The sequence below is a fragment of the Solanum dulcamara genome, chromosome 6, assembly GCF_947179165.1.
Source record: "Solanum dulcamara chromosome 6, daSolDulc1.2, whole genome shotgun sequence".
Lineage (NCBI taxonomy): Eukaryota > Viridiplantae > Streptophyta > Magnoliopsida > Solanales > Solanaceae > Solanum > Solanum dulcamara.
Genome location: NC_077242.1, coordinates 10,612,706 through 10,635,449, shown reverse-complemented (window position 1 = coordinate 10,635,449; position 22,744 = coordinate 10,612,706). Strand labels below are relative to the sequence as shown.

At 35.0% G+C, this 22,744-nt stretch overlaps 1 protein-coding gene across 1 annotated transcript; it reads right to left on the bottom strand.

Moving 5' to 3' along the window:
- Positions 1–751: 751 nt before the first annotated feature.
- On the bottom strand, positions 752–4,051 carry LOC129893226 (endoglucanase 11). The gene is made up of 5 exons (XM_055968727.1): positions 3,648–4,051; positions 3,358–3,570; positions 3,085–3,285; positions 2,741–2,995; positions 752–1,458 (listed from the first exon to the last, which is right to left on the bottom strand). The coding sequence occupies exons 1-5, from the start codon at positions 3,849–3,851 to the stop codon at positions 811–813; spliced, it is 1,521 nt and encodes a 506-aa protein (XP_055824702.1). The 5' UTR covers positions 3,852–4,051; the 3' UTR covers positions 752–810.
- Positions 4,052–22,744: the final 18,693 nt, after the last annotated feature.

Genomic DNA, 22,744 nt, shown 5'->3' with positions numbered 1-22,744 from the left:
CCATCCAAACCAAAGAACTTTGGCTCAAATCATATATATATGTACTATAAAAATCACTATAAATAAGTACAAAATAAAGTTTACGAACTCAACAAACCTAATGATTGTGATAGATTTCGATCTCAAATTCATAATGTTTAAATCTTGAATTTATTTATGACTCTCGACTTAAGAAATGATTTTAGTGTAGTGGAAAACGGAGTTCAAAAATTATTTTAGATCACATGTTCAATATTAAAAAATATTTTACTAAAATAAATTATAAAAGAAAAACAGAGAAATTAAAACTTAGTCTCATACAAAGCATAATATTTGACACCCTTGTCTCATATACAAGGCATAACATTATCCCTTTAACAATAATATTGATGAAATTTAAGTTTTGTGCACGGGAACTATTAAAAAAAAAAACTATTTACACAAGTCATAAATCGCTTATTTGACAATTAAAGGTAAATCTTTTGATAAGCTTAAATGATAGTAACTAATTTGCTATATAGCACATCATAAAATTCACAAATAGAATAAAAATAGTCTTTACCCATGTATATAATGTATATCCATATTGTAATAAACAAGACGAAGAAAATGCATAGATTTAATACATAAGTCGATTTCTTGCATTATCAAAATATGCACAATTGGGGTTACATTACACAAGGTTTCATGTCATGGAGCTGTTGCCAAATTTAGCCACCATAACAAAACTAAAAAAAAAAAAAAAAAAGAGAGAAACACAAATAATTATAAAAAAAAAAAGTAAACATATATTATGAAAATAATATTTTGTGTAATACTTTTTTTTTTTGTTTAGAAAGATGAAATTAATGGTGGATTATTACTACTCAAGAAATTCAACTTGGCGAAAATTCCAACTAGAGGTGCTGTATTATATGTACAAGCCTCTGTTTGCACATAATTTGCTCTATCATCATTAAATTCATCTTGATTATCAGGCCCACCAACAATTGCCCCAATTAAAACATTTGGGTTGGGCCCATTTCTGCTGTACCAATAATCATACCCTTGTGTACATCCAATAAACCCTTTGTTCTCTCTATAAGACACAATTGAGGCCCCTCTGTGGTGTACCCTTTTTGGATAGTTTGGGCCAAAGCCCACAAGATAGCTCATGTTTTTTGGATTTGAGCCCAATATGTAGTCCACTTGGGATTTGGCAAAATTGAATAGTTCTTCATGATCAACTATTCCTCCATGACAGGTGATTTTTTGGTTGGATTTTTTAAGGAAATCTGAGTAGAATGTGAGTAGGAAAGCGGCGGACGATACGTATTGCATGTTGTTCCATTGACGAACGTATAGTAGTCCGCCTGGGGTGCGATCGACGTTAGTGCTGCCGTTGTTTTTGTTGAGACATGAACATATGTAGTGTTCAGCTTTTGAACGATATTGTTGTTGTATGTGGCTGTGTTTCTTGTGCTTTTTCTCCTCCAGTAACTGCATTAACAATTATATATAATTACGTCTCAGTCTCAAATAAATTAAAACTCACGATCCTTATAAGTGACCAAAAAGAAGAAAAAATTAGATAGATATATTTTTCTCCTCTTTTTTTTTTGGGTATGGGTCATGTGCTGATAGTCAGTGGTTTGTCAAATCAACTTATTAGATATGTCCATAATAAGATATGGGGATTTTTATCATGCTAAAAAAGGGTGTTCTATTGAATTTTTTGAATTTAATAATGTACAAAAACACTTTGTGCTTTGATATTTTTACATCAAATAAAGATATATGCAATATTTAGTAGTAGGAAACTTCATGAAATGGAGACAGAGTGGGGCAAATCTGCTTATAATTTTTCAAAATTTTCAAGTTGGGTAGATGGAAATTCAATGTTGTAGGAACTCAAATCAGAATCACCAGCAGTGTTTTCACCACAAATATTACAGCATATCATATGCAAGAAAAAAAAATTATAACACTATGCAATAATATTTTTAAAACTAATTTATATCCACATATGCAAGAATTAGTGTCTTCTAACACTAGCTCTTTGCTCGCTGTACAAAGAGCATGTCCGAAGGTCTTACTACACTCGGCACACATTTGCATTACCACCTGAGCTTCACTATTGTTCCGCCCAAATCAGCTAAAGAAATTAAATTAGTGTGTGGACTGTGGAGTTGCTAAAATAGATGGGAGGTAATTTATCCACATAACTAACCTTTTTTTCTCTTCTTTTTTTTTTGTGCTTTGCCTTAACCATGTGAATTGAAGATCCCCACATTAAATGACTAATGTAAAGGAATGAATATGCATGTGACATTGTTCTCCAAGGCCCCTCCCTATCTATGTCCCTTTATTCACCACATATTTAGTCCTTCATTTATTAAGACACCTTAATTTGCGCTCACTTCACATAGCTAGCTCTCTATCAACTTTATTTACTCATTCCATAAAAGTAAAAAAGCACATCTATCCCACCCAGAAGTAAAAGTATTATTCCACATTTGACTCTTAACAAAAAGCAACCACAGGAGATTTGACACAATGAGTCTTTACTTTAAAAAGTTTATATATTCACTTTTTTGTTTTCTTATAGATACACGTTTTATAATATTGAAATTGAAAACATTTGAAAATGAAATCTAGTGCAAAGAGTTAAGAAACACTATTCACAATATTTCATCAAAACTTGACAAGAATGCAATAATATTTTTAAAAAATTTGAGGATGAAAAACAAAAGGTTAGATGTGAACAGTTAGTGTCGGTTACCTTAGAAGCAATAATTTGTAGACCAGCAAACTTAACATCCCAACTGAACTCAGTAATAGCCCAACCAATACCTCCAAATGAATTTGCCTTGTTAATTACATACTCCAAATATTCTTCTTTGTCGGTGGCTTTGTATAGCCACAATGCTGCCCACAACAACTCATCTTCGTACCCACTAACTGATGCATAATAGTTTTTCACTACTCCCACACTCTTGTCATATTTTCCTCTGTACTTTTCACCAAACTGAAATAACTGCACCCATATGTTCATTAATTAATTATATTGTCCATCGATCGAGATCAATATATATAACTTAAATTCATTAATCACTAATAACATACCTGTTGGGCATGGTGCAATAATAAGTGAGAATAATGTGGATTATTTTTTCTAAACACAATAGAAGCCGCTGCCATCGCGGCGGCCGTCTCTCCGGCTAGGTCAGAGCCGGGGTTATTCTCATCGATCTTGAATGATCGACGAGAAGTTGTCATGTCCTCTGGACGTTGCCAACAGTAATGATCAGTATCTCCATCTCCTACCTATATGTTCACAAACTTTTAGTTGTACAAAAAGAGACAATATGTTTAATTAGCTCTAAATTCTTGAATTACCTCAGCCCATAAGACATTTGGGCTAGTGTGTGCTTTGATGAAATAATCAGTACCCCATTTGATAGCTTCAAAAGCATGTTCCATTTCTCCTACATAAGAAATCTCTTCACCATATTCACTCACACTCCATGACAACATTGTCACTGTAAATGCCATTGGTAGACCAAATTTCACATGGTCACCAGCATCATAGTATCCTCCAACCAAATCCACCTACATTGTTAATTCCAAACCCCAAAATCATTAATTTCTCCAAATTTGATATTAAAAAATCAAATCTTTATACTTACCCCTTCTTCTAAACCATCAGTTAATCCAGAATGGTCACGCCAAGTAACACGTTGGTTATAAGGTAATCGACCGGACCTTTGCGCTTCAAAGTAAAGAAGACTCTTGGAAAGAGCATCTGCATAATCAAAAGCTATAGCAGAAGAAAAAATAGTGGAGAGTGAAAGCAGAACAGAAAAATGGTGCAAAAAACAACAACTCTTCATGATGGAAATTTCTTTTCTTTCTTTCTTTCTCCTTCTACTGTCACTCCTAAAGAGGTTTTAGGAGTGAAGGAAAAGGAGAAGCTCTAAGGAAAATTGTGCTCTGTTTTGCTCTGTTTCTTGAATTGGGATCTATATTTTAGTCTAGTGGGGAATATGTAGATGTGTAGTCTAGTGTGTCACTTTCCTTTAAGTGAGATAAAAATTCTTGTTGGGGGTTTGGTTGGGTGGGGTGGGGGGTGTTAAAATTCTAAAGTTGTAACGGTTTGTTACTTGAATTTTGTTGGGTTTGAAAATGGAAGCTACAATATTTATGATCCCCAAATTTTATTTTTCACCGTCTATGATCCACATGTCAATCTTTGTTTTTGTTGATGAATGTTTCTTTTTTATTTTTTAATAGTTTTTCAATTTTAGTTTGTAACGTGATAATATACCGATACATTTAACGTATTTTAAGTTTAAGTGTATGAAATTTAAAAATATTATTTACTTTTTAAACTTTGTATAGGGAAACAAATTGAAACTAGTGAGTAGAATAGAATAGGAGTAGCCAACTTTAACTTTTTTTCTCAACGTGATTCTTGTCCCTGATTTTTGGGGTAGACCTCATTCCATTGTCATTTTCTTGAAAATAAGTACTGCACTTTCCTTGTACTACTGCGTAGTTGTTGGTTCAAAAAAGGAAAAATGCCAAAGAAGTTGGGGTTTCGTGATTAAAATTAGAGAAGAAAATTCATCTATTATACTCTTTAGAATGAGTTTGTTTGGTAGTTGGTTAAAACTATCTAGTAATATAGAGTTTAACTATTTCTATTTAGTTATCCTAATTCACGAGTCTTCTTTTCGAATTAAATTTCACATGCCTCATTATCACAATTCACATGTCATGTTCCGAGGTTCATGTGTGCGACTTATGTGTCAGAGTATTTACGACCCTCTAAAGCCCAAAGTTAGCTTCTTGTACACGATTGTCTCCGGGCTATTTTTGTTATGGTAAGGGTGGTAAATTGAGTCTCCTGCCATTATTTCAACATGTTCATACTCTTTTCATTAAACCAATGATGTTGATATCAATTGTTAGTTAAATTCAGTCAAGATATTTTTAGCATGACGTAATATTATTCATTTTAAGCTAAACCTATACTGTTTTTTAAAAGACCACACACTATTAATTAAAAATATCCTCATAACTTGTAATATACTAGCTTCATAATCTTTTCAACTACTAATAAGGAACTTTATTTGCACACTCGATAATTTTTTTTACTGTCAATTAGTAGTTCTTTGTGTTGTTAGTCTGACGTTTAAAGTTGCAAGAGGTCATCGAAATAATGTGTTAAAAGGTTGACTTTCATTTGCATTACATATTGGTGAAAAAACACTGCATTACATATGGCTTAATTTGCTCATATACATATGACCAAGAGCCGAACACATGTAGTCTATGGCTAAGGAGAATTCATAACTTTCAACATAGAGTATAAACATATATATGTAAAAAAAAATATAATTTGAATAAATATTATTCTATTTATTTTAATTTGTTTATCCTACTTCTTCTTTTTTGTCTATTTAAGAAAGATGTCTTCTTTTTCTTTTTGACAACTCTTTAAATTAACTTTTCACATGGCATATTTAAGAGGATAAAATTAAAGAATATTTTGATCTTTAATTTAAAATCACAAAATTTAAATCTTTTTTACTTTATTAAACTTCATGTTAAATTAAAATATGTCAAACATATTAAAATGAAAAAAAAAGAATAACCTCTTCGTTGAATTTATGCATGAATTGGGAGGGTAAAGAAAAGGAAAATAAATTGGAAGAAACATTCTATATATGTGCAAGCAAAATACATAAATGTATGTGGAACAATAATGTTATATGTACTTTGACCTTTTGTCAACAAAGTGAAAATCTACAGGCAAATGTTACTCGTTGGAAAGTTTTTAGTTGTAGTCCCCGCTTTGAATAATTTGACTGCTGCCGACACAATATTTGTACATATATTTATAAAGTATTCCTCCGTTTCAGCTTGATACAGAGTTTGAGAAAAAAAAAAAGATTTTGAATCTTAGGTTCTTAAATTAAAGATGTAGTAAATGTATCAAAATGTCTTTTAATGATCTTGTGATATTAAACATGTTAATTATGTAGAAAGTTGAAATTAAGAAGTTGCTAAAAAAGAAAGAACTACACTTTTTTGAAATGAATAAAAAAAAATAGGTCAAACAAATTAAAATAAAAACATGGGGTATTATTTATTTGAAACAGACTAAAAAAAATAGATTTCTACTCATTTTTTAGGAATCGGAAGACATGCTTCTGTTTTTAAAGAATTGACAACCTTGCATGTCGTCAATGTAGTATGTAATTTAAATTACTATCACTTACATATGGTAAAAATAAATATCTTTCTTACCAGAGAATCCATCATCAAATATATCTATATATGAGAAAAAATATTTTTTATATTTGATTTTGCAGGGGGGCGAATCTAGGAGGAGGTGAGAATATTCACTCAAACCTACTTTAACAAAAAAATACACAAGATTAGATATTATCTTAATTCAAGTACTACCTTGCTGGATCCGCTATATTCTTCCTTGACCCTCCAACAACCAACTAAAATAGTAGGGATTAGATTAATTAAACTAAAAAAATATTTAAAACGTTTAGAATCACGCATATACAGTACCCAAATAAAAAATTATGATACTATTTTATCTATATTTAAAACAGTTTCCTTGTATTTTTCATAACACTAATTAACTGTATGTGTTTTGTATGTATGCATCACGTTAATTAATAAATATATATTTAAAAAGATCATTATGAGCATGTTATATTAGTAAATATAAAACTTTTTAAAGAAGATAGCGTAAAGTTTTTAAGGTAAAAAATGTACTAAAAGATTAACATGATAATTGAAAAAACAATAATAATAATATATATATATATATATATATATATATATATATATATAATAGTTACATGTAATTCTATTCCGAACGAATGTCTTCTCATCTTTGTGTGTTACTTTCTTACTGTCTTTGAATTAGATATATAAAATTAATTGTTGACATGAAATTTAAGTATAATTACTAAAAAAAATTAAATTACTTGTAGTAAGGTCCATGTGAATATTTCAACGATCAATACGACTAATTCAAATCGAATATAAATTATGAATGACATTACTCACCAGTAAGATATTGAAAATTTATTGCAGCTTTTGGTAAATCATCAATTGTCGCAATCAACTCTTTTTTGAATTTTTTCAAAAAGACAGAGGTCATGAGTTATGCCATGAACCACGACAACATAAATCAAAATCATATTATTAACAAAAATAAAAAATCTAGTTAAACAAATACAAAACACAAAAAAAAATAAAGAATGCGAGATATAATACAGAGGTAAAAACTTCAAAATAAAAATAAAGCAAATCACCTAACCATAAACCATATTCAAGATTTTCTTATTTTTTATTTTCATTTTTATAAAGGTCATATATATAGATTCTATCCCTCAAAACAATGATTTACTTCTCTCTCTAAAACATCTATCTACCAAAAAGCTCTCATGGAAGGGCATTGTAGTCATAATCTCGAAATGGAGTGGGACCCACCTCCCAACATCGAAAAATTTCGTTCGAAAGACAGGATTGAAGATCTTGTCGATACGAATCTAATGCAAGTTACTACATTCCAAAATTCCAACTGCAGCTCATCCAATTTGAAAAATCCTAAAGCGATGGATGTTCATATTACTGAGGAAGAACTGCACCGTGCACAAAAAATCATTTTATTGCACAATTCAGGATTGATTCGAGTACAAAGGAATGCAAAATCGAATTTAGCAACACAAGGACTAGATGTGGTCCAAAAATCTCAGAATTTCATTGCCCCTATTGACAGCACTCAGCAGACGATTTCTTCAAGCATCGCAGCACACACGCACGAATTGCGCCTCCAAATTCGAGCAGATTCCGGCCATGTTCGTGATGGCGCAGTAGCAGGGGTTTGCTCTCCATGCCAAGATGAATCTTTGGGAATAAGTTTCGCCGGAGGAACCATTGCCGGCGAACATAGTGATGGCGGCACCGGAGCTCCGGTGACCCAAATCGAACAAGATGAATGCCAATATGTTCTACAAGATGCTGCGCATCTTCCCACCCATGAGCGCCATCTCAGTTCCTCACCAAAAGCTTCGAATATCTCCAGGAACACTGACAGTACATTTCTCGCCGAAGCTCCGACGAACTTTCCGGCACAACATCAACCCCAAAAGAAGCACAATGGGGGTACGCATCATCCTATCCAGGTAGGGAACTTCGAATCTTCCCCAAATTATTCAAATTCAAAAAGTCGTCAAGACGACTGTGGTGGTGCCGGAGCTCCGGCGATCCAATTGACTGGCGACCAATGCCAAAAGGCTCATCAACGTGTTATACAGCTTCCAAGCTATCAAGGGTGCCTCGAATCATTGCCAAAAAGCTCAAATTCAAAATGTCGTCGAGACACTCCTCAAGCTGAAGAACACTGTAACATGTATGTTCAAGCTGAAACTGTGGATGGTGTGTTGGTTCATGACCAATACCAGCAGAAAAGGGGTAAAGTGCACACATTGGAATGCATTGAGGATCATGATCATGTCCCAAAAGGAGGTGTTGATCAGCAATGCAACAGTAGTCCTACAGTGGCTCCTCCAGCTAAGGTCTCTACTGTTAGAACTTCTGATATGCAACTCTCTGTGTCCAAGAACTCTGAGGAAATGCAGGCTCCAGTTCAATATGTTGGTCTTGTGAATAAACACAATGCACAGGGGAATACTTCCACTGGATATGTGCAAAAACAACCTGCACAGTTGAGTGCGGGACCCAATGTGAATCTGCAACCAGTTCAATATGTTATAAATGATCAACCCCCTAGTACTCAAACAGTTGTTGCAGAGATAAATAAACAAAAGAGTAAGGGCCAAGTCCAAGAAGACCATGCTACTGTTCAGCAGCAGACCCATAAACAAACCAAACATACTCCTTACATTCCCAATAACCAACATTTGATAATTTCTAACAACTTTGAACCTGTAAAAAATAAGTCTGGTAGAACTGAACCTAGTAGACCCCATGTGAATAGAACTAGCCTTGCTGTCCCTAATCATATTAATCATGTGGTGCCTCAGGCCTGGGCTATTGGAAATAATCCTGCCACCAAAACCACCACCCAAATAAGAAATCCCAATCCTAATAATCCCATTCCACCAAATCCTGTGGTCACACATACTCTAGCAACTAGGCTTAGAGCCCAAGAACATGTTTAGAATGCTCCAATACATATCTCACCTCCTGAAATCACAACCAAACAAGGATACCCTGCAGTGTTGTTTACAGAGGAAGACTTCATGGTTAACCTAGCAGGTAGATGTAAATACACTCTAGTTGGAAAATTTACACATACCATGCCTAGAATGAAAGTAATTAGAAAGGAGTTTATCCTCCAAACAGAGCTTAAAGAAGGAGTGAAACTGACTCATTTCAACTCTAGACATTTATACATTGATTTGGAAAATGAGTTTGATCACTCCACAGTTTGGTCAAAAGGTAAAATGTATATCCAAGGCCAACTTATGAGATTGCAACTGTGGACTCCAACATTTAAACCAGAAGAGGAAACTCTTTTGGTTCCAGTATGGGCAATCATACCTGAACTGCCTTGGCACTGCTACTGTATGGAAGTGGTCACACCTCTGTTTTCTCCAGTTGGGAAAGTGTTGTTCTTAGACTTGGCAACATACAAGAAAACCAGAGGTAGTGTGGCTAAGGTAAAGGTTCAAGTTGACCTTACCAAGCAAAGACCCCAACATGTCTGCATGGGTTATGAAAAAGATGTGAATGGCAAGGGAAGATGGCAACCTATTCAATATGAAGGAGTGCCTGAGTATTGCCAGCACTGCAAGCACCAGGGTCACAACCATACTACCTGTACTGTGAAGAGAAGAGAAGAGGAAAATAGACAAAAGAATTCTCAAGCAGGAACTGCAGCAGCCAAGTCTAAAGACCATGAACATCCACAAGCTGACAGGATTCAAGTCCAGAACAACCATTCAGCAGCTAATATACCACCTCAACCACAAAATGCCAATGCTAATAGGGAGGAAAATGGTTGGCAAATTCAAAAAAGAAAGCAAAATAAAGGACTCAATACTGTTCAGCAGAACCAGGGCATCAAAACCACAGCAGCACAAGCCAAAGGTAAATATGTGCCAGTGCAACAGAACAACACAAGCTCAGGTAAGTTTTCTAACCCTAAAGCTATTTCCATTATCTCCAATACTTATACTGATCTTGTTCCACAAGATCATCCCACTAACTCAAATGCAGGACCACAAAGTACTCAAAAAGGTAATGTTATCTCTGAAGTTCAGAGACAACCCCATAGAAATGATGCTACCACCTCCCAACATCCAAAGAATCAAGGAACTCATGGTAATGAGATCACCAGGCATGCTACTAATTCAATTATCAATGTGGAAGCCAATGAAATCAATGCTACAAACCCAGGTATTGACTTAATGTTCCCACACCCCCATGGCTCCCCCACTACTTTATTGAATGTTTTATCTGCTGATGCTGCTGAAGTAGTTGAAGGAGGTAAGGAAGGGGGAAGTCAAGAGATCCCTACTAACCTACAGGAAGGGGGTACCAAGGGGAGGGAATCTAATTTGATTGACCATAGGCAAGACTATGAAACCCCTGCAACCACTCTTCAAGCTACTCCATTGCTCAGTCAACAAACAGATGTGCAACATACTACAGAGCAAAGTTTGCAAGTCAAGGTGCCAGATAAAGGGGATACTGAACAAAATCAGTGTGCAACACCTCATTCATTGAATAACAAATCTACTCTATCACTGAGTAAAAAGAAAAGGGAGGCACTGAAAAAGAGAAAGACTATACGACCACAGCTTGAGACTCAGCCAAGAGTAAATTATGTCCTGGTTGAAAACCAAACAGGGATTCAGGTGCCTTCTATAGAGCATTGTGAACTTAATCAGAAAACCATATCCGATGATTCTCAAGAAGAGTACTCAGTTACTGATCATGCCATACCTCTGCAAATTCATGATGTATCCAATGAGAGGCAGATGCTGAGTAAAGAAGGCAGTTCAGAAGACTTATCTGATGAATATAGGGTCACTCACTCTGAAGATGAGAAAGACCCTAACCAGGGGGAGGATGAACAACAAAAAAACCAACTGGAGGCATTCAGATCCACTATGACAGCCTCATTGCATAAGGAAAATCAGCAAGAAAAGGAGAAGAATGTGCCACCATCCAAAAGTAAGCAAGAAAGGAAGAAGAGTAAACAAAGTTCCATCAGCAATTCAGATAATGTTGCTGTCAAAAGCAACATCAACACAAGGTCTAAATCCCACAAGTTATTATGATTAGTACACTTTGTTGGAATGCAAGGAGTATTGATACTCAAGGTGCCTTAGACAGACTTCAAAGGTTGAAAAACTACCACAAGCTCTCTATGATTGCAGTGCTGGAACCTTTCTCCAACAAATCACAACTCCACTTCTACAGAATTCAGTTGGGAATGGATAATGCCATGTCCAACTCCAACAACAAAATATGGCTATTTTGGAACAAAGACTGTGTGTGCAATCTTGTAGATCAGGATGAACAGCAGCTTACCTGTAAGATCAGCCATGTAGCTTGGCCTAAACAATATCTCATTACCTTTGTATATGCCAAATGCAAAGACTACATGAGAAGAGAACTATGGGACAAGATGCTTCAATTCTCTGATAGGGAAGAACCTTGGTGCACCATTGGAGACTTCAATGTAATTACTCATGTTGAAGAGAAGATGGGGGGCCAACCTTACAACATGAACAAGAGTTTTGAGTTCATTAGTGTCATAGAAGCTTGTGGACTCACTGATCTTGGTTTTCATGGACAACAATTCACATGGTGCAACAAGAGAGATGCAGATGCCAGAATATGGAAGAGACTTGACAGGGCCATGGTCAATGATGCTTGGTTGGAGGTTATGCCAGTGAGCACTCTTAATCACCTGGCCTCTACAGGTTCTGATCACTGTCCTCTCCTGCTGGAATGTACTAAAAGACAAAGTTATGCTATCAAATATTTCAAGTTCTTACACTGTTGGGTTGATAATGAAAACTTCCTTGATACTGTAAGATCTTGCTGGGAAAGACCTGTGGATGGAAATTCAATGAGGATCTTCCATCAAAAACTGAAAAGAGTCTCTAATACCCTTAGCTACTGGTCTAGAAATCAATATGGTGATATATTTGCTTCAGTCAAACAGTTTGAGGAACAAGTGATGCAAGCTGAAGAAAATATCATCAATGACAATTCTGAAGATAATAGAGCCAAGCTAAATCAGATAAATGCCCAGTACATCAGGTATTTGAAGATAGAGCAGTCCATCTTGAAACAGAAAACTCAATTGCACTGGTTTAAAGATGGAGATGCCAATACCAATTACTTTCATGCCATCATCAGAGGGAGAAGAAGAAGGCTGTTCATCCATCAGATCAGTGATGAACAAGGAAACTCTATCCAGGGTGATGACAATATTGCAAGTGCAGCTTGTGCACACTTTGAGAGAATCTTTACTGCTGAGGAGAAACAAATCAATGAAGATGTGATTAAATGCATCCCAAAGATAGTTACTGATCAGCAGAATGAACTACTACATTCCATACCTACAAAGGAGGAGCTAAAGGAGGTAGTATTTTCTATGAGTCCTACTTCAGCTGCAGGGCCAGATGGCATGAGTGGCAAGTTCTTTCAATCATGCTGGGATATCATTAGTGATGATCTTCTGAAGCTAGTGCAACACTTCTTCAATGGTCACTGTATTCCCAGGTACATATCTCATGCATGTTTGGTTCTACTTCCTAAAACTGAACACCCCAACAAACTGTCAGAGTACAGGCCCATCTCCCTCAGCAATTTCACTAGCAAGATCATATCCAAACTACTCTATCTCAGACTTGCTCCCATTCTACCTCAGCTCATTTCAGACAATCAGTCAGGATTTGTTAAAGGTAGGAGCATATCAGAAAATATAATGCTGGCACAGGAAATTATTCACAACATTAAGAGACCCAATGTAGGGGAAAATGTAGTGATCAAGTTGGATATGGCTAAGGCATATGACAGGGTCTCTTGGTCCTTCACTTGTATGGTCATGAGAAGGATGGGATTTGGAGAAGTCATTATTGATATGGTGTGGAGGATCATGTCTAACAACTGGTATTCAGTCATCATCAATGGGGCAATACATGGATTTTTTCATTCCACAAGAGGTCTCAAGCAAGGAGACCCCTTGTCACCTGCCTTATTCATTATAGGAGCAGAAGTACTATCCAGGATGCTGAATAATCTTAACCAACACTACCTATATACTGGATTCCACATGGAAAGAAAGGGCCCCCAAGTGAACCACTTGAGCTTTGCAGATGATGTGATCATCTTCACTGCTACCAACAACTTGTCCATGATTCTTATTACCAAGACTTTGAAGGTTTATGAAACAACTTCAGGCCAGTTAATCAACAAGGACAAGAGCCAGTTCATGCTTCCTCTTAATACCAATCCAGATGTTATTGATAGGATAAGCAAGATCACAGGCTTCAAGTGTACACATGGTCCCATTACTTACCTGGGCTGTCCACTCTACATTGGAAGGCAGAGAATCATTTACTATACAAGTATGGTGTCCAAAGTTCTAAGCAAAATCAGAGGATGGCAGACTAAAGTGTTGAGCTATAGAGGTAGAGCAACATTGGTGAAATCAGTGCTGCAATCACTACCAATCCACTTGTTGTCTGCAATCAGACCTACTGCTACCACTATGAATCAGATCAGAGGCCTCATAGCTGACTTTTTCTGGGGGTGGGACAAGGAGAAGAAGAAATATCACTGGGCATCATGGGAGACCCTCAGCTATCCTGTGGAGGAAGGGGGTATTGGTATGAAGAAAATACAAGATGTGTGCTTAGATTTGCAATACAAACAATGGTGGACCTTCAGGTCTAAGAAGACTTTATGGGGAGAATTTCTGAAGGCTAAGTACTGCCAGAGGGCTCATCCTGTGATAAAAAAATGGCACACAGGTCAGTCTATTATGTGAAAGCACATGATGGCTAATAAAATTGATATTGAGCCACATATACACTGGCACATCAACTCAGGTACAAGCAGTTTCTGGTGGGATGATTGGCTGGGTAGTGGCCCCCTAGCTTATCATAACAACCATCTACCTAGACTCAACAATACTAGAGTATCTGAATATATTGAGAATGGGGAGTGGAATGTGCAGAAAATCAGAAAATATGCCCCTCCTCAGCTGGTGCAGCAGATACTAGATACTGAGATAGACTATCACCCTAACACAGCTGATCAAGCCTGCTGGAAGTTGACTTCACATGGCAACTTCACTTCTAAATCAGCCTGGGAACTAGTTAGGAAGAAAAGAGCCAAGACCCTGACTGATGGGTGCACTTGGCACACTAACATTCCCTTCAAAGTGTCTTTTCTACTATGGAGAGCTCTGAGACAGAAACTCCCTACTAATGATAATCTTGTCCAATTTGGAGTAGTACCAGCAGCATGTTCTTGTTGTTACAGACCAGGATTGGATAATGTAGATCACATATTTGCTTCAGGAAATTTTGCCAAGCATATTTGGCAACACTTCTCTAGCTCATGGGGGATAATGCAAGGGACCTGCCCCATGAGAAGCATCCTGATGAAGTGGTGGACTGCCAAGTCCAATAATGAGGTTCATAAGATCATGTTGCAGGCCACTCCTATCTTTGTTTGTTGGCATATATGGAAGAATAGATGTGCAAGTAAATATGGAGGAAAGAAATCTAGTACTATTAGAGTTAAATTCTCCATAGTCAAGGACCTATACATGCTGATAAACACTGCTTACCCTTACATTAAGTGGCCTTAGAGCTGGAAGGAACTGGTTCCTATGATAGAACAGTGCCAACAAGACATGAGAGTGACCAAAGTTATGTGGATCAGACCTCCATCTTCCATTGTGAAACTGAATACTGATGGGAGTGCATTAGACAACCCTGGAAAAATTGGAGCAGGGGGAATATTAAGAGATCATAATGGTAACTTAATATATGCCTTTGCTACTCCATTGGAAATGGGTACTAATAACCAGGCAGAGGTGCAGGCAGCAGCTATTGGCCTCAATTGGTGTCTCCAACATGGATATAATAGAGTGATATTGGAAGTTGACTCAGAACTATTGACTAAGTGGCTGAAACAAGACCTCAAACCACCCTGGAGCATTCACAGATATGTTACAAAGCTACAATCTTTGGTCCAACAAGTGGAACTCTTTCAGTGCAAACATATCTTCAGAGAAGCAAACCATCCTGCAGATACCTTATCAAAATGCAGCCACAGGTTCAATGATACACAACACTTCTACAACCTCCAGCAGCTACCACAGGAAACAAAGGGCTACATCAAGATGGACAAGCTCGGAATGACAAGTTTTAGAAGGAAAACTCTAAAAAAGATCAAACTATCTTCTTGACTGAACTATTTCTCAAATGTGTAATAGACTATCTATTTGTAATTTGTTTTACTCTTTATTCCACCTAGTTATCACCTATTGTAAGGGGAGAGTCTCCCTTGTTTATTACTTCAGTAGAAATAATAACACAATGCTAGAAGTAAAAGATAGAGTAGGAGTGCCCTCTTGTGTGGAAGCCTTGTGCAGGTACTCTACACATCTGCACCCTCCAAGAACAAGAACTTCCACCTATCACAACACTCAAGAGCATACAGCAACAACAACCCAGACCAGCAACACAACATCACACACATGGATCCACACTCAACAGCCATCAAAAAGGAAGCTTAAGTTCCAATTCTGTTTACTGTTGGGTGTCTCATTGTTCAGGTATTATGCAACTTTGAGCCATGTGGTGGTGTTGCAGTAGCTGAGCCTGGAATTCATGCAACACCTACCATCTACATACATACAACAACTCCACAACAGCACATGGAGCAACTACAGTACATCAACAGCAGGTGGAGGCTCATTCAACTCTAAGAGTTCCCTTCTTGTTGGTTTTAATTTTGCAGGAACAATGTTTAAGGACCAACAACCCACCATAGACCTGCATCAACTCAACAACATCAATTGCAAAAGCTCCATTAAATCAGCAGAAGTGAATGTCACTAATCATCATCAGCAGCAACCTAACAGCAACAGCAGAAGCCAGAGGCAACCACCAACACTCAACAAATACATTATGCAACACCAAAAGAACTCCAAATTAGGCAAGATTACAGCAAATACACCTCCTGTAGAGCCCAAGAAGTTTCAACTCAAATGGATAAGTAGAGACGTTAGTCGAGCGACCTTGAAAAAGTTGGCCGGCTTAAGTCTCATGATAGAGCAAGTCTCAATTTGGAACTTCCAACTTGTGGAAAAGTCCTCCAAAAGTTGCAGGACAACATAAAATACAGTAATTGCAAAGACCAAGAAGTTTCAACTCCAACGAACAATCAAAGACGTTAGTCGAGCGACCTTGAAAAAGTTAGCCGATTTAAGGTTTGTGCATGTTTGTTTTTGGTCTTGCTGGCTTGGTTCTATGCATTTGCAGATAGCTGGAGGTACACTAAAACATGTAACACTTGGAGACATGTTCACAAGCCACAACACACAACAACTCCAACAACATGCAGCATACAAGGAGAAACTACATGCCCACAATGGACATTCAGAACTACAGCACAGTTTTTGCTGTGTAGAAGTCTTGGAGGTACTTTTCTTCTGGTTCTTTTACTTGTGCAGGTACAATACACAATTGAAATCTCCAAGAACAAGGTCTCCAGCATACAACAACTCACTAGAACATAAAGCAACATCAACACATACCTGCAACAGATGGGCTACAGCAGCAGCAACAGCAATACTATATTTTTGTTCCCTGTTGTGTGTCTCTTTGTGCAGGTACAACTGCTTCAACACCAGTAAGAACATGAGGAGCTACAGTCTCAACAATTGGTCCATCCACAGCACCTATACCTTAACCACAGCAACTTGGGGATTTCCATTTCTGTTTGTGCCTATTGGTTTTTTGTTTGGTTGGCTTGGTTTTATGCATTTGCAGGTAGCTGGAGATACATTAAATCAAGTAACATTTGTGGATACAAGACACAATACACAACACCTCCAACAATATGCAGCACCCAAGGAGATTGCAGACTTGCAGGAATCAGCAGAATTACAACTCTTAATGGGGCTCTCTATTGCAGGATACCTCCTACAATGCATGCAAGTAATAAAGAAACCAACTAGAGCTCCATTATAAACTGTCTTTTGCTGGCTACTACAATCACAGCAACACTGGAGTACAACAACCTGGAAGCCCTCAAGATCATGCACACTGCTACTGCAAGATGCTACTTACTTGCTGAGATGCAATCTAGGGACACAAAATGCAGCCAAGCACTTGGACATCCCAGCTGCATCTCCAACATTGTGGATGTACTGCTTCAGCATTTGTGCCTCATTAGTTTTTGATTGCAGTTGGATCTCCAAGCAGCAGTTCAGCCACAGCTGCACCACTTACATCCGCTATATACAGCAACTCAGGACCATATCATCCTCAACAACAACTCCAAAGATGCTGACTGATACAGCTCCAAAGCTGCTGACTGTTACACTTCTTTCCATTTTTCATCCTCCATAGCTGCTATAATCATGATCTTGAAGTTGATGCATCCTTCCATCTGGACTCACTTGGTACGACAAGACGAGAAAGGGCAAAGATGAAAAGAGCTTCTTCACCCCATGCGAGATAGAAGGTTCATATACTTGTTCTTCTTCAACTTAGCTATGTATGGTACGTAGCATAGTTGAATAGGACTAGTGTAGGTTACTTTCTTGTCTTCTCATGGAAGGGGAGAGTCTCCCTCATTTATGCTTTCTTAGTCGACTTGTATTGGGAGGAGTCCTCTCATAGGTTTACTGCTTTCTAGTTATAGATAGCTCCTTTTGCTACGGGGATGAGTTAGCCGACCTTAATAGGTTAGCCGACTTATGAACCAACATAGGATCGGAGGTAAGGTTTATGTCCCCCTCCTTGTATTTTTCTGTTTTATTTTTATGTTAAGGCTTGGGGGTGATGCTCAACCCCTTACTGTGCACGAGAGGTGGGAGCCTCGTGTAGGGTCTGTTCCCATAAAAAAAAATCCCTCAGAACACATGGCAAATTAGGATTCTTCTTGCCGTGGTCTACTATAATTACTTTTTCATACAAATAAAAAAATAATTAATACACAATATTTAGTTGATTTAAAAATTCTAAATATTAGGAAAAGAAAAAATGAATTACTATTCTTAAATATATTAAAGAATTCAATATTTTTATTACATATATATCTTAAGAATACTATTTAAAACCCAATAAAAAGTGATTAAATTTTTCTTTTAGAAAAATAATAATTTCGTAAGTGTTTTCTAATTAAAAGGAATGAAAAGTGATCATAGACATACAGTTTAAACAAGGAAGAATTTAATATATAAAACCTAATTGATTTTGAAGTCATATTCTTCCATATATTTTAGGAGTTTAGTAAAAGAAAACTACTTATTTTTTCTTCTCATATATTTTAGGAGTCTACTCAATATTATAAAAATAATTAAATAGTAATTTGAAAAAAATGATAAAAAGAAAATTTTGTCTAAAACGGAATTCTGAAGGACAAAAAATTCAATCAACATTTTAAGGATTTTTGTGCTTTTAATATAGTATAGATAGATAGATAAGTCACTTCATCCTAAAATTCATATCCCATATTCAATTAGTACTATAGTACGACATAAACTAAGATTAAAATAAAAATAAATACGATACTACTTTTGTTATTTGTTAGTCAACCTTAGATTTGGAGAAAAGAATGTGTTTTCCGATAATTAGGACGAAGATTTAGGTATTTGAAACCACATTAGAGAATGAACCTTCAATTTTATTATTTTAACAAAATTGGACCCTTTGGTCAAAACTATAGAAGAATGGTGGACCTACTTTGATACAAAAGGGAAAAAATAAAGTTTTGATTGCAATAATCAATTAGAGATTTGGTAGTTACTACCATTATGCTGTAACTGTCTTTAGTTAATTAGGCCATGATGCATATGTTACTCTAGCAGACCAAATGATAACATGAGAAACCAAAAATAACCTCTGCTTTGATTTCAAATTTAAACTATAATACACGTAGTATTCCTTTTTCTTTAACAAGCCAAAAAAGAAAAGGCACATTTATTTTATTATTCTAATAAGAATGATTCGATGCTTAATATTAGTGCAGGCTTCTTAAATATAAAAGAAAAAGAACTCATGTTTCTTCTTTCGGTTTGCAGCTAATAAAGTAGTACACACTGCGGACATATTCAAACTCACCTTGAGTTACCATCCAAATTAGTAATTTAAAATTTAAAATACTAAAATATTATAATTAAAAATTTGAAACAATAAGGTGAGGATACTTTTAACCTTCTTCTACCACTATACTTGAAAGAATCTCATGTCAGGAAAAAAAATAGTTAACAACTTATTTATGTTATCGGATATTCAATATAGTAAAATAGAAATACTTTTAAAATGAAAAGAAAAGACAGTATTCATGTCCAAATTTAATCCACTCACTATATTCGAGATTCTGAATTATTTACCATGATAAAATGGATGAATTATTAAATTAAAAAAGTAGTGGTACCTCAAACTTCAATAACTTCAGCAACTCAAAGTCAGCAACGAAATCACAAAAAGACTCAAACTTTGTTTGTAAGAAAAAATATATACAGAAAAGAGAGAAAACTCGATGCAAAAAACTGAGAGAAAGCATCTCTATTTATAGCCAGCAACGGGTGCAACTCACCTATTCAGAACAGTCTCAACTGTTTAGAACATGTATAGTGTCGTTTGGCAAAAAAAATGTATGTTCGGAAGGAACAGGTCCTTTTCGGATTCAGGAATTTCAAATTAATTCCGTGATTTAAATTAATTCTATGAATTAATTAATAAATAATTCAGAGAATTAATATTAAGAAAAATGAAATTAATTAATAAGATTGATAAATAATTTTTGTCTAAAAAACTATCGATCAATCACATTTAAAGGCGAGCGACGACGACGGTGCGAGCGACTCATTCTACTTAACTCATTAAGGAGTCGTTGGGAACAAGTTATCCATGATTAATTATCTTGGGATAAAGTGGGATAATTTATCCCATCATGTGTATGGGATAACTTATCACATCACTATAGGATAAACGGTGGAATGAACTATCTCAAACTTGTCAGCCAAACAAGACATCAAAATTTTATCCTTGGACTAATTTTTTATCCCAAAATTATTTATATTAATCTCTTACACCAAACGATCCTTAAGAGCTAAAAGAAGTGTTTCCTAATATAAAAAAACAAAAAAATTCCTTTTTTCGACTTTTTATTTTTCTTTACTTAATTCCTCACATTTTTTTCAATTCTCATTAAAAAATATATTTTTACCTTATATAATAACTTAACGAAGGAGATTCAGTTCAACCCCTTTCCTTCTACGCACAAATTAGATACTCTTTCTGTTCCAATTTAGTTTGAATTTCAGTTAAAGCCATTGATCGCCAAGTGTCTCCAACAAAATAGTGATGCTGGTAGAAATGCCTTGGGAGAAAATTAGAAGAAGATGGGGGTCAACTCGTTTTAGTGACACATATCCATATCCACCGTAATTCCGTAAATTCAGGGGCCAAAAAGCTTTTTCTATTTTCCAAGGAGGAAAAAATGGAGTATGTGTTTGACAATTATATAGGGTAGTAATTTGTCTACATGCGTACTGCATTATTATATAGGGTAATTTTCCAAGGATAAAGTGAGTTTTTCTTTTTGACTATTTGATTATTATTTTTGGTTTCATAGGCTTATTTGTCCATAAATAATGTTGTTATTGTCATCTCATCTATTTATTGGATATTGAATGTGAGTCGTTTATGTGGACAGACTTGATCCAATTTATATTTAAGAGCTTAACTTGAAGGAAGTTAGTAAAAAGTTGAGCCACTCTTGTACAACTCTGATGGGGATATGAAATGGGAAAAAACTTTGGATAATTGTTTTGTTGTTTTAGGTTGTAATCCTTTAACTCACGATTATTATGTTGTTGTGTAATGACATGGTATTTTAATAACAATTATGTTGATGTTATTACATAGCATGCAAGACAAGATTACATGGAATAAAACTGAATAAATAAATTGACAAAAAAAAGGATATTTGTGTTTTGTTCTCAAAAATTAAGAATTGTCTTCCTGAAAAAGGTTAAAGCACTGAATTTTCATTAATATTAATTTATTTTGATATTTGTGGTCCAATTAATGAATCTGCGAGCAAAATTTGTTGCTTTATATTTTATTATACATTTATTGAAGATTTTACGCGCTTTAATTATGCCCATTCGATTTGTCACAAATTTAAAGCACTTGAATGTCTTAAAAGATATATAAATAAAATTAAGAATCAATTAGATAAAAATATAAAAACTCTAAAATTCGTGAATATCTATCAAAATAATTTAAAAATTATGTAATGAAAAGGGCATTATAAGACAATTAAGTATTCCTTACCTACCTCAACAAAATGATATAACAGAAAAGAGGAATAAAACACTATTAGACATGATACAATTTAAGATGCCGCAGACAAATTTATCTATCTCCTTATAAAGAAATGTATTATTAACAAAAGCCTACATATTAAATAAAATGACTTTTAAATCAATATCTTTCACTACTTATGAATTATGAACTGACCATAAATCAAACTTAAAATATATAATATAACTTAAGCACCAAAAAATATACTCCAACTTTTCATCATCCAACAAGAGCGAGTTGGAAATTACTATAATGCTCAAATCAATAACGATTTTTACAGATTAAAAAAAGTCAAACTAAAACCAACAAAAGAGTTAATCATTAAAAAAAAATCATAATATTTACGAGGTATATTTTGGTTCCTTTATAATTTAAATAAATATGCCCAAAGTTCTATTATAATATTTGTCATTTGGTTTAATATATTTGACTTGCTCTTAGACTACCAATGGGCTTTACAAGATTATTTTGGTCAACAAATATAGCTAAACAATATTGTTGAAGTTTATTTCAAAACGGTTACGACACTCAAATCACGAAATGAAATTATCATTTGGACATGCGATTTCATCTCGTTATTTGAAATCATAAGATGAAATTAGTGTTTGGACATGAGATTTTATCTCATTATTTAAAATTATGAAATAAAATTTTAAATTCTCCAAAAAAGCTTGATTTTGAAAATTTCATTTCATCATTTCACATTTTTTAAATACAAAAACTGACCCACAAGTTTATATTTTATAAAAAAAAATATATCATTTTATATTGACATAATTTTTTCCAAGAATGCCAAAGGAGTGTTGAAATATTCATGAAATATGAACATGATGGTATAGTTACTTATATGATATTGATTATGTTCAGTTTTACTAAAGAATAATTCGCTATTCGTGTTTATTGAATTAAAGACCGATCAATAAATATTGTATTTTTGTTAGAATAGCCTTGTGGTAGTGTATTATATTTTTGTTATGAACTTTTGCTTATTTGGTAAGATTGTATAGAAAATTATAGCAATTTTAATAGTTTTTCACAACTTGTGATTAGAACTATAATTTGGTTCAAACCGCAAAAATCAATCGAACCGAATATTTTTTTTAATTTTGATTTTAACTTTTCAATTTAATCGGTCAGTTTGGATT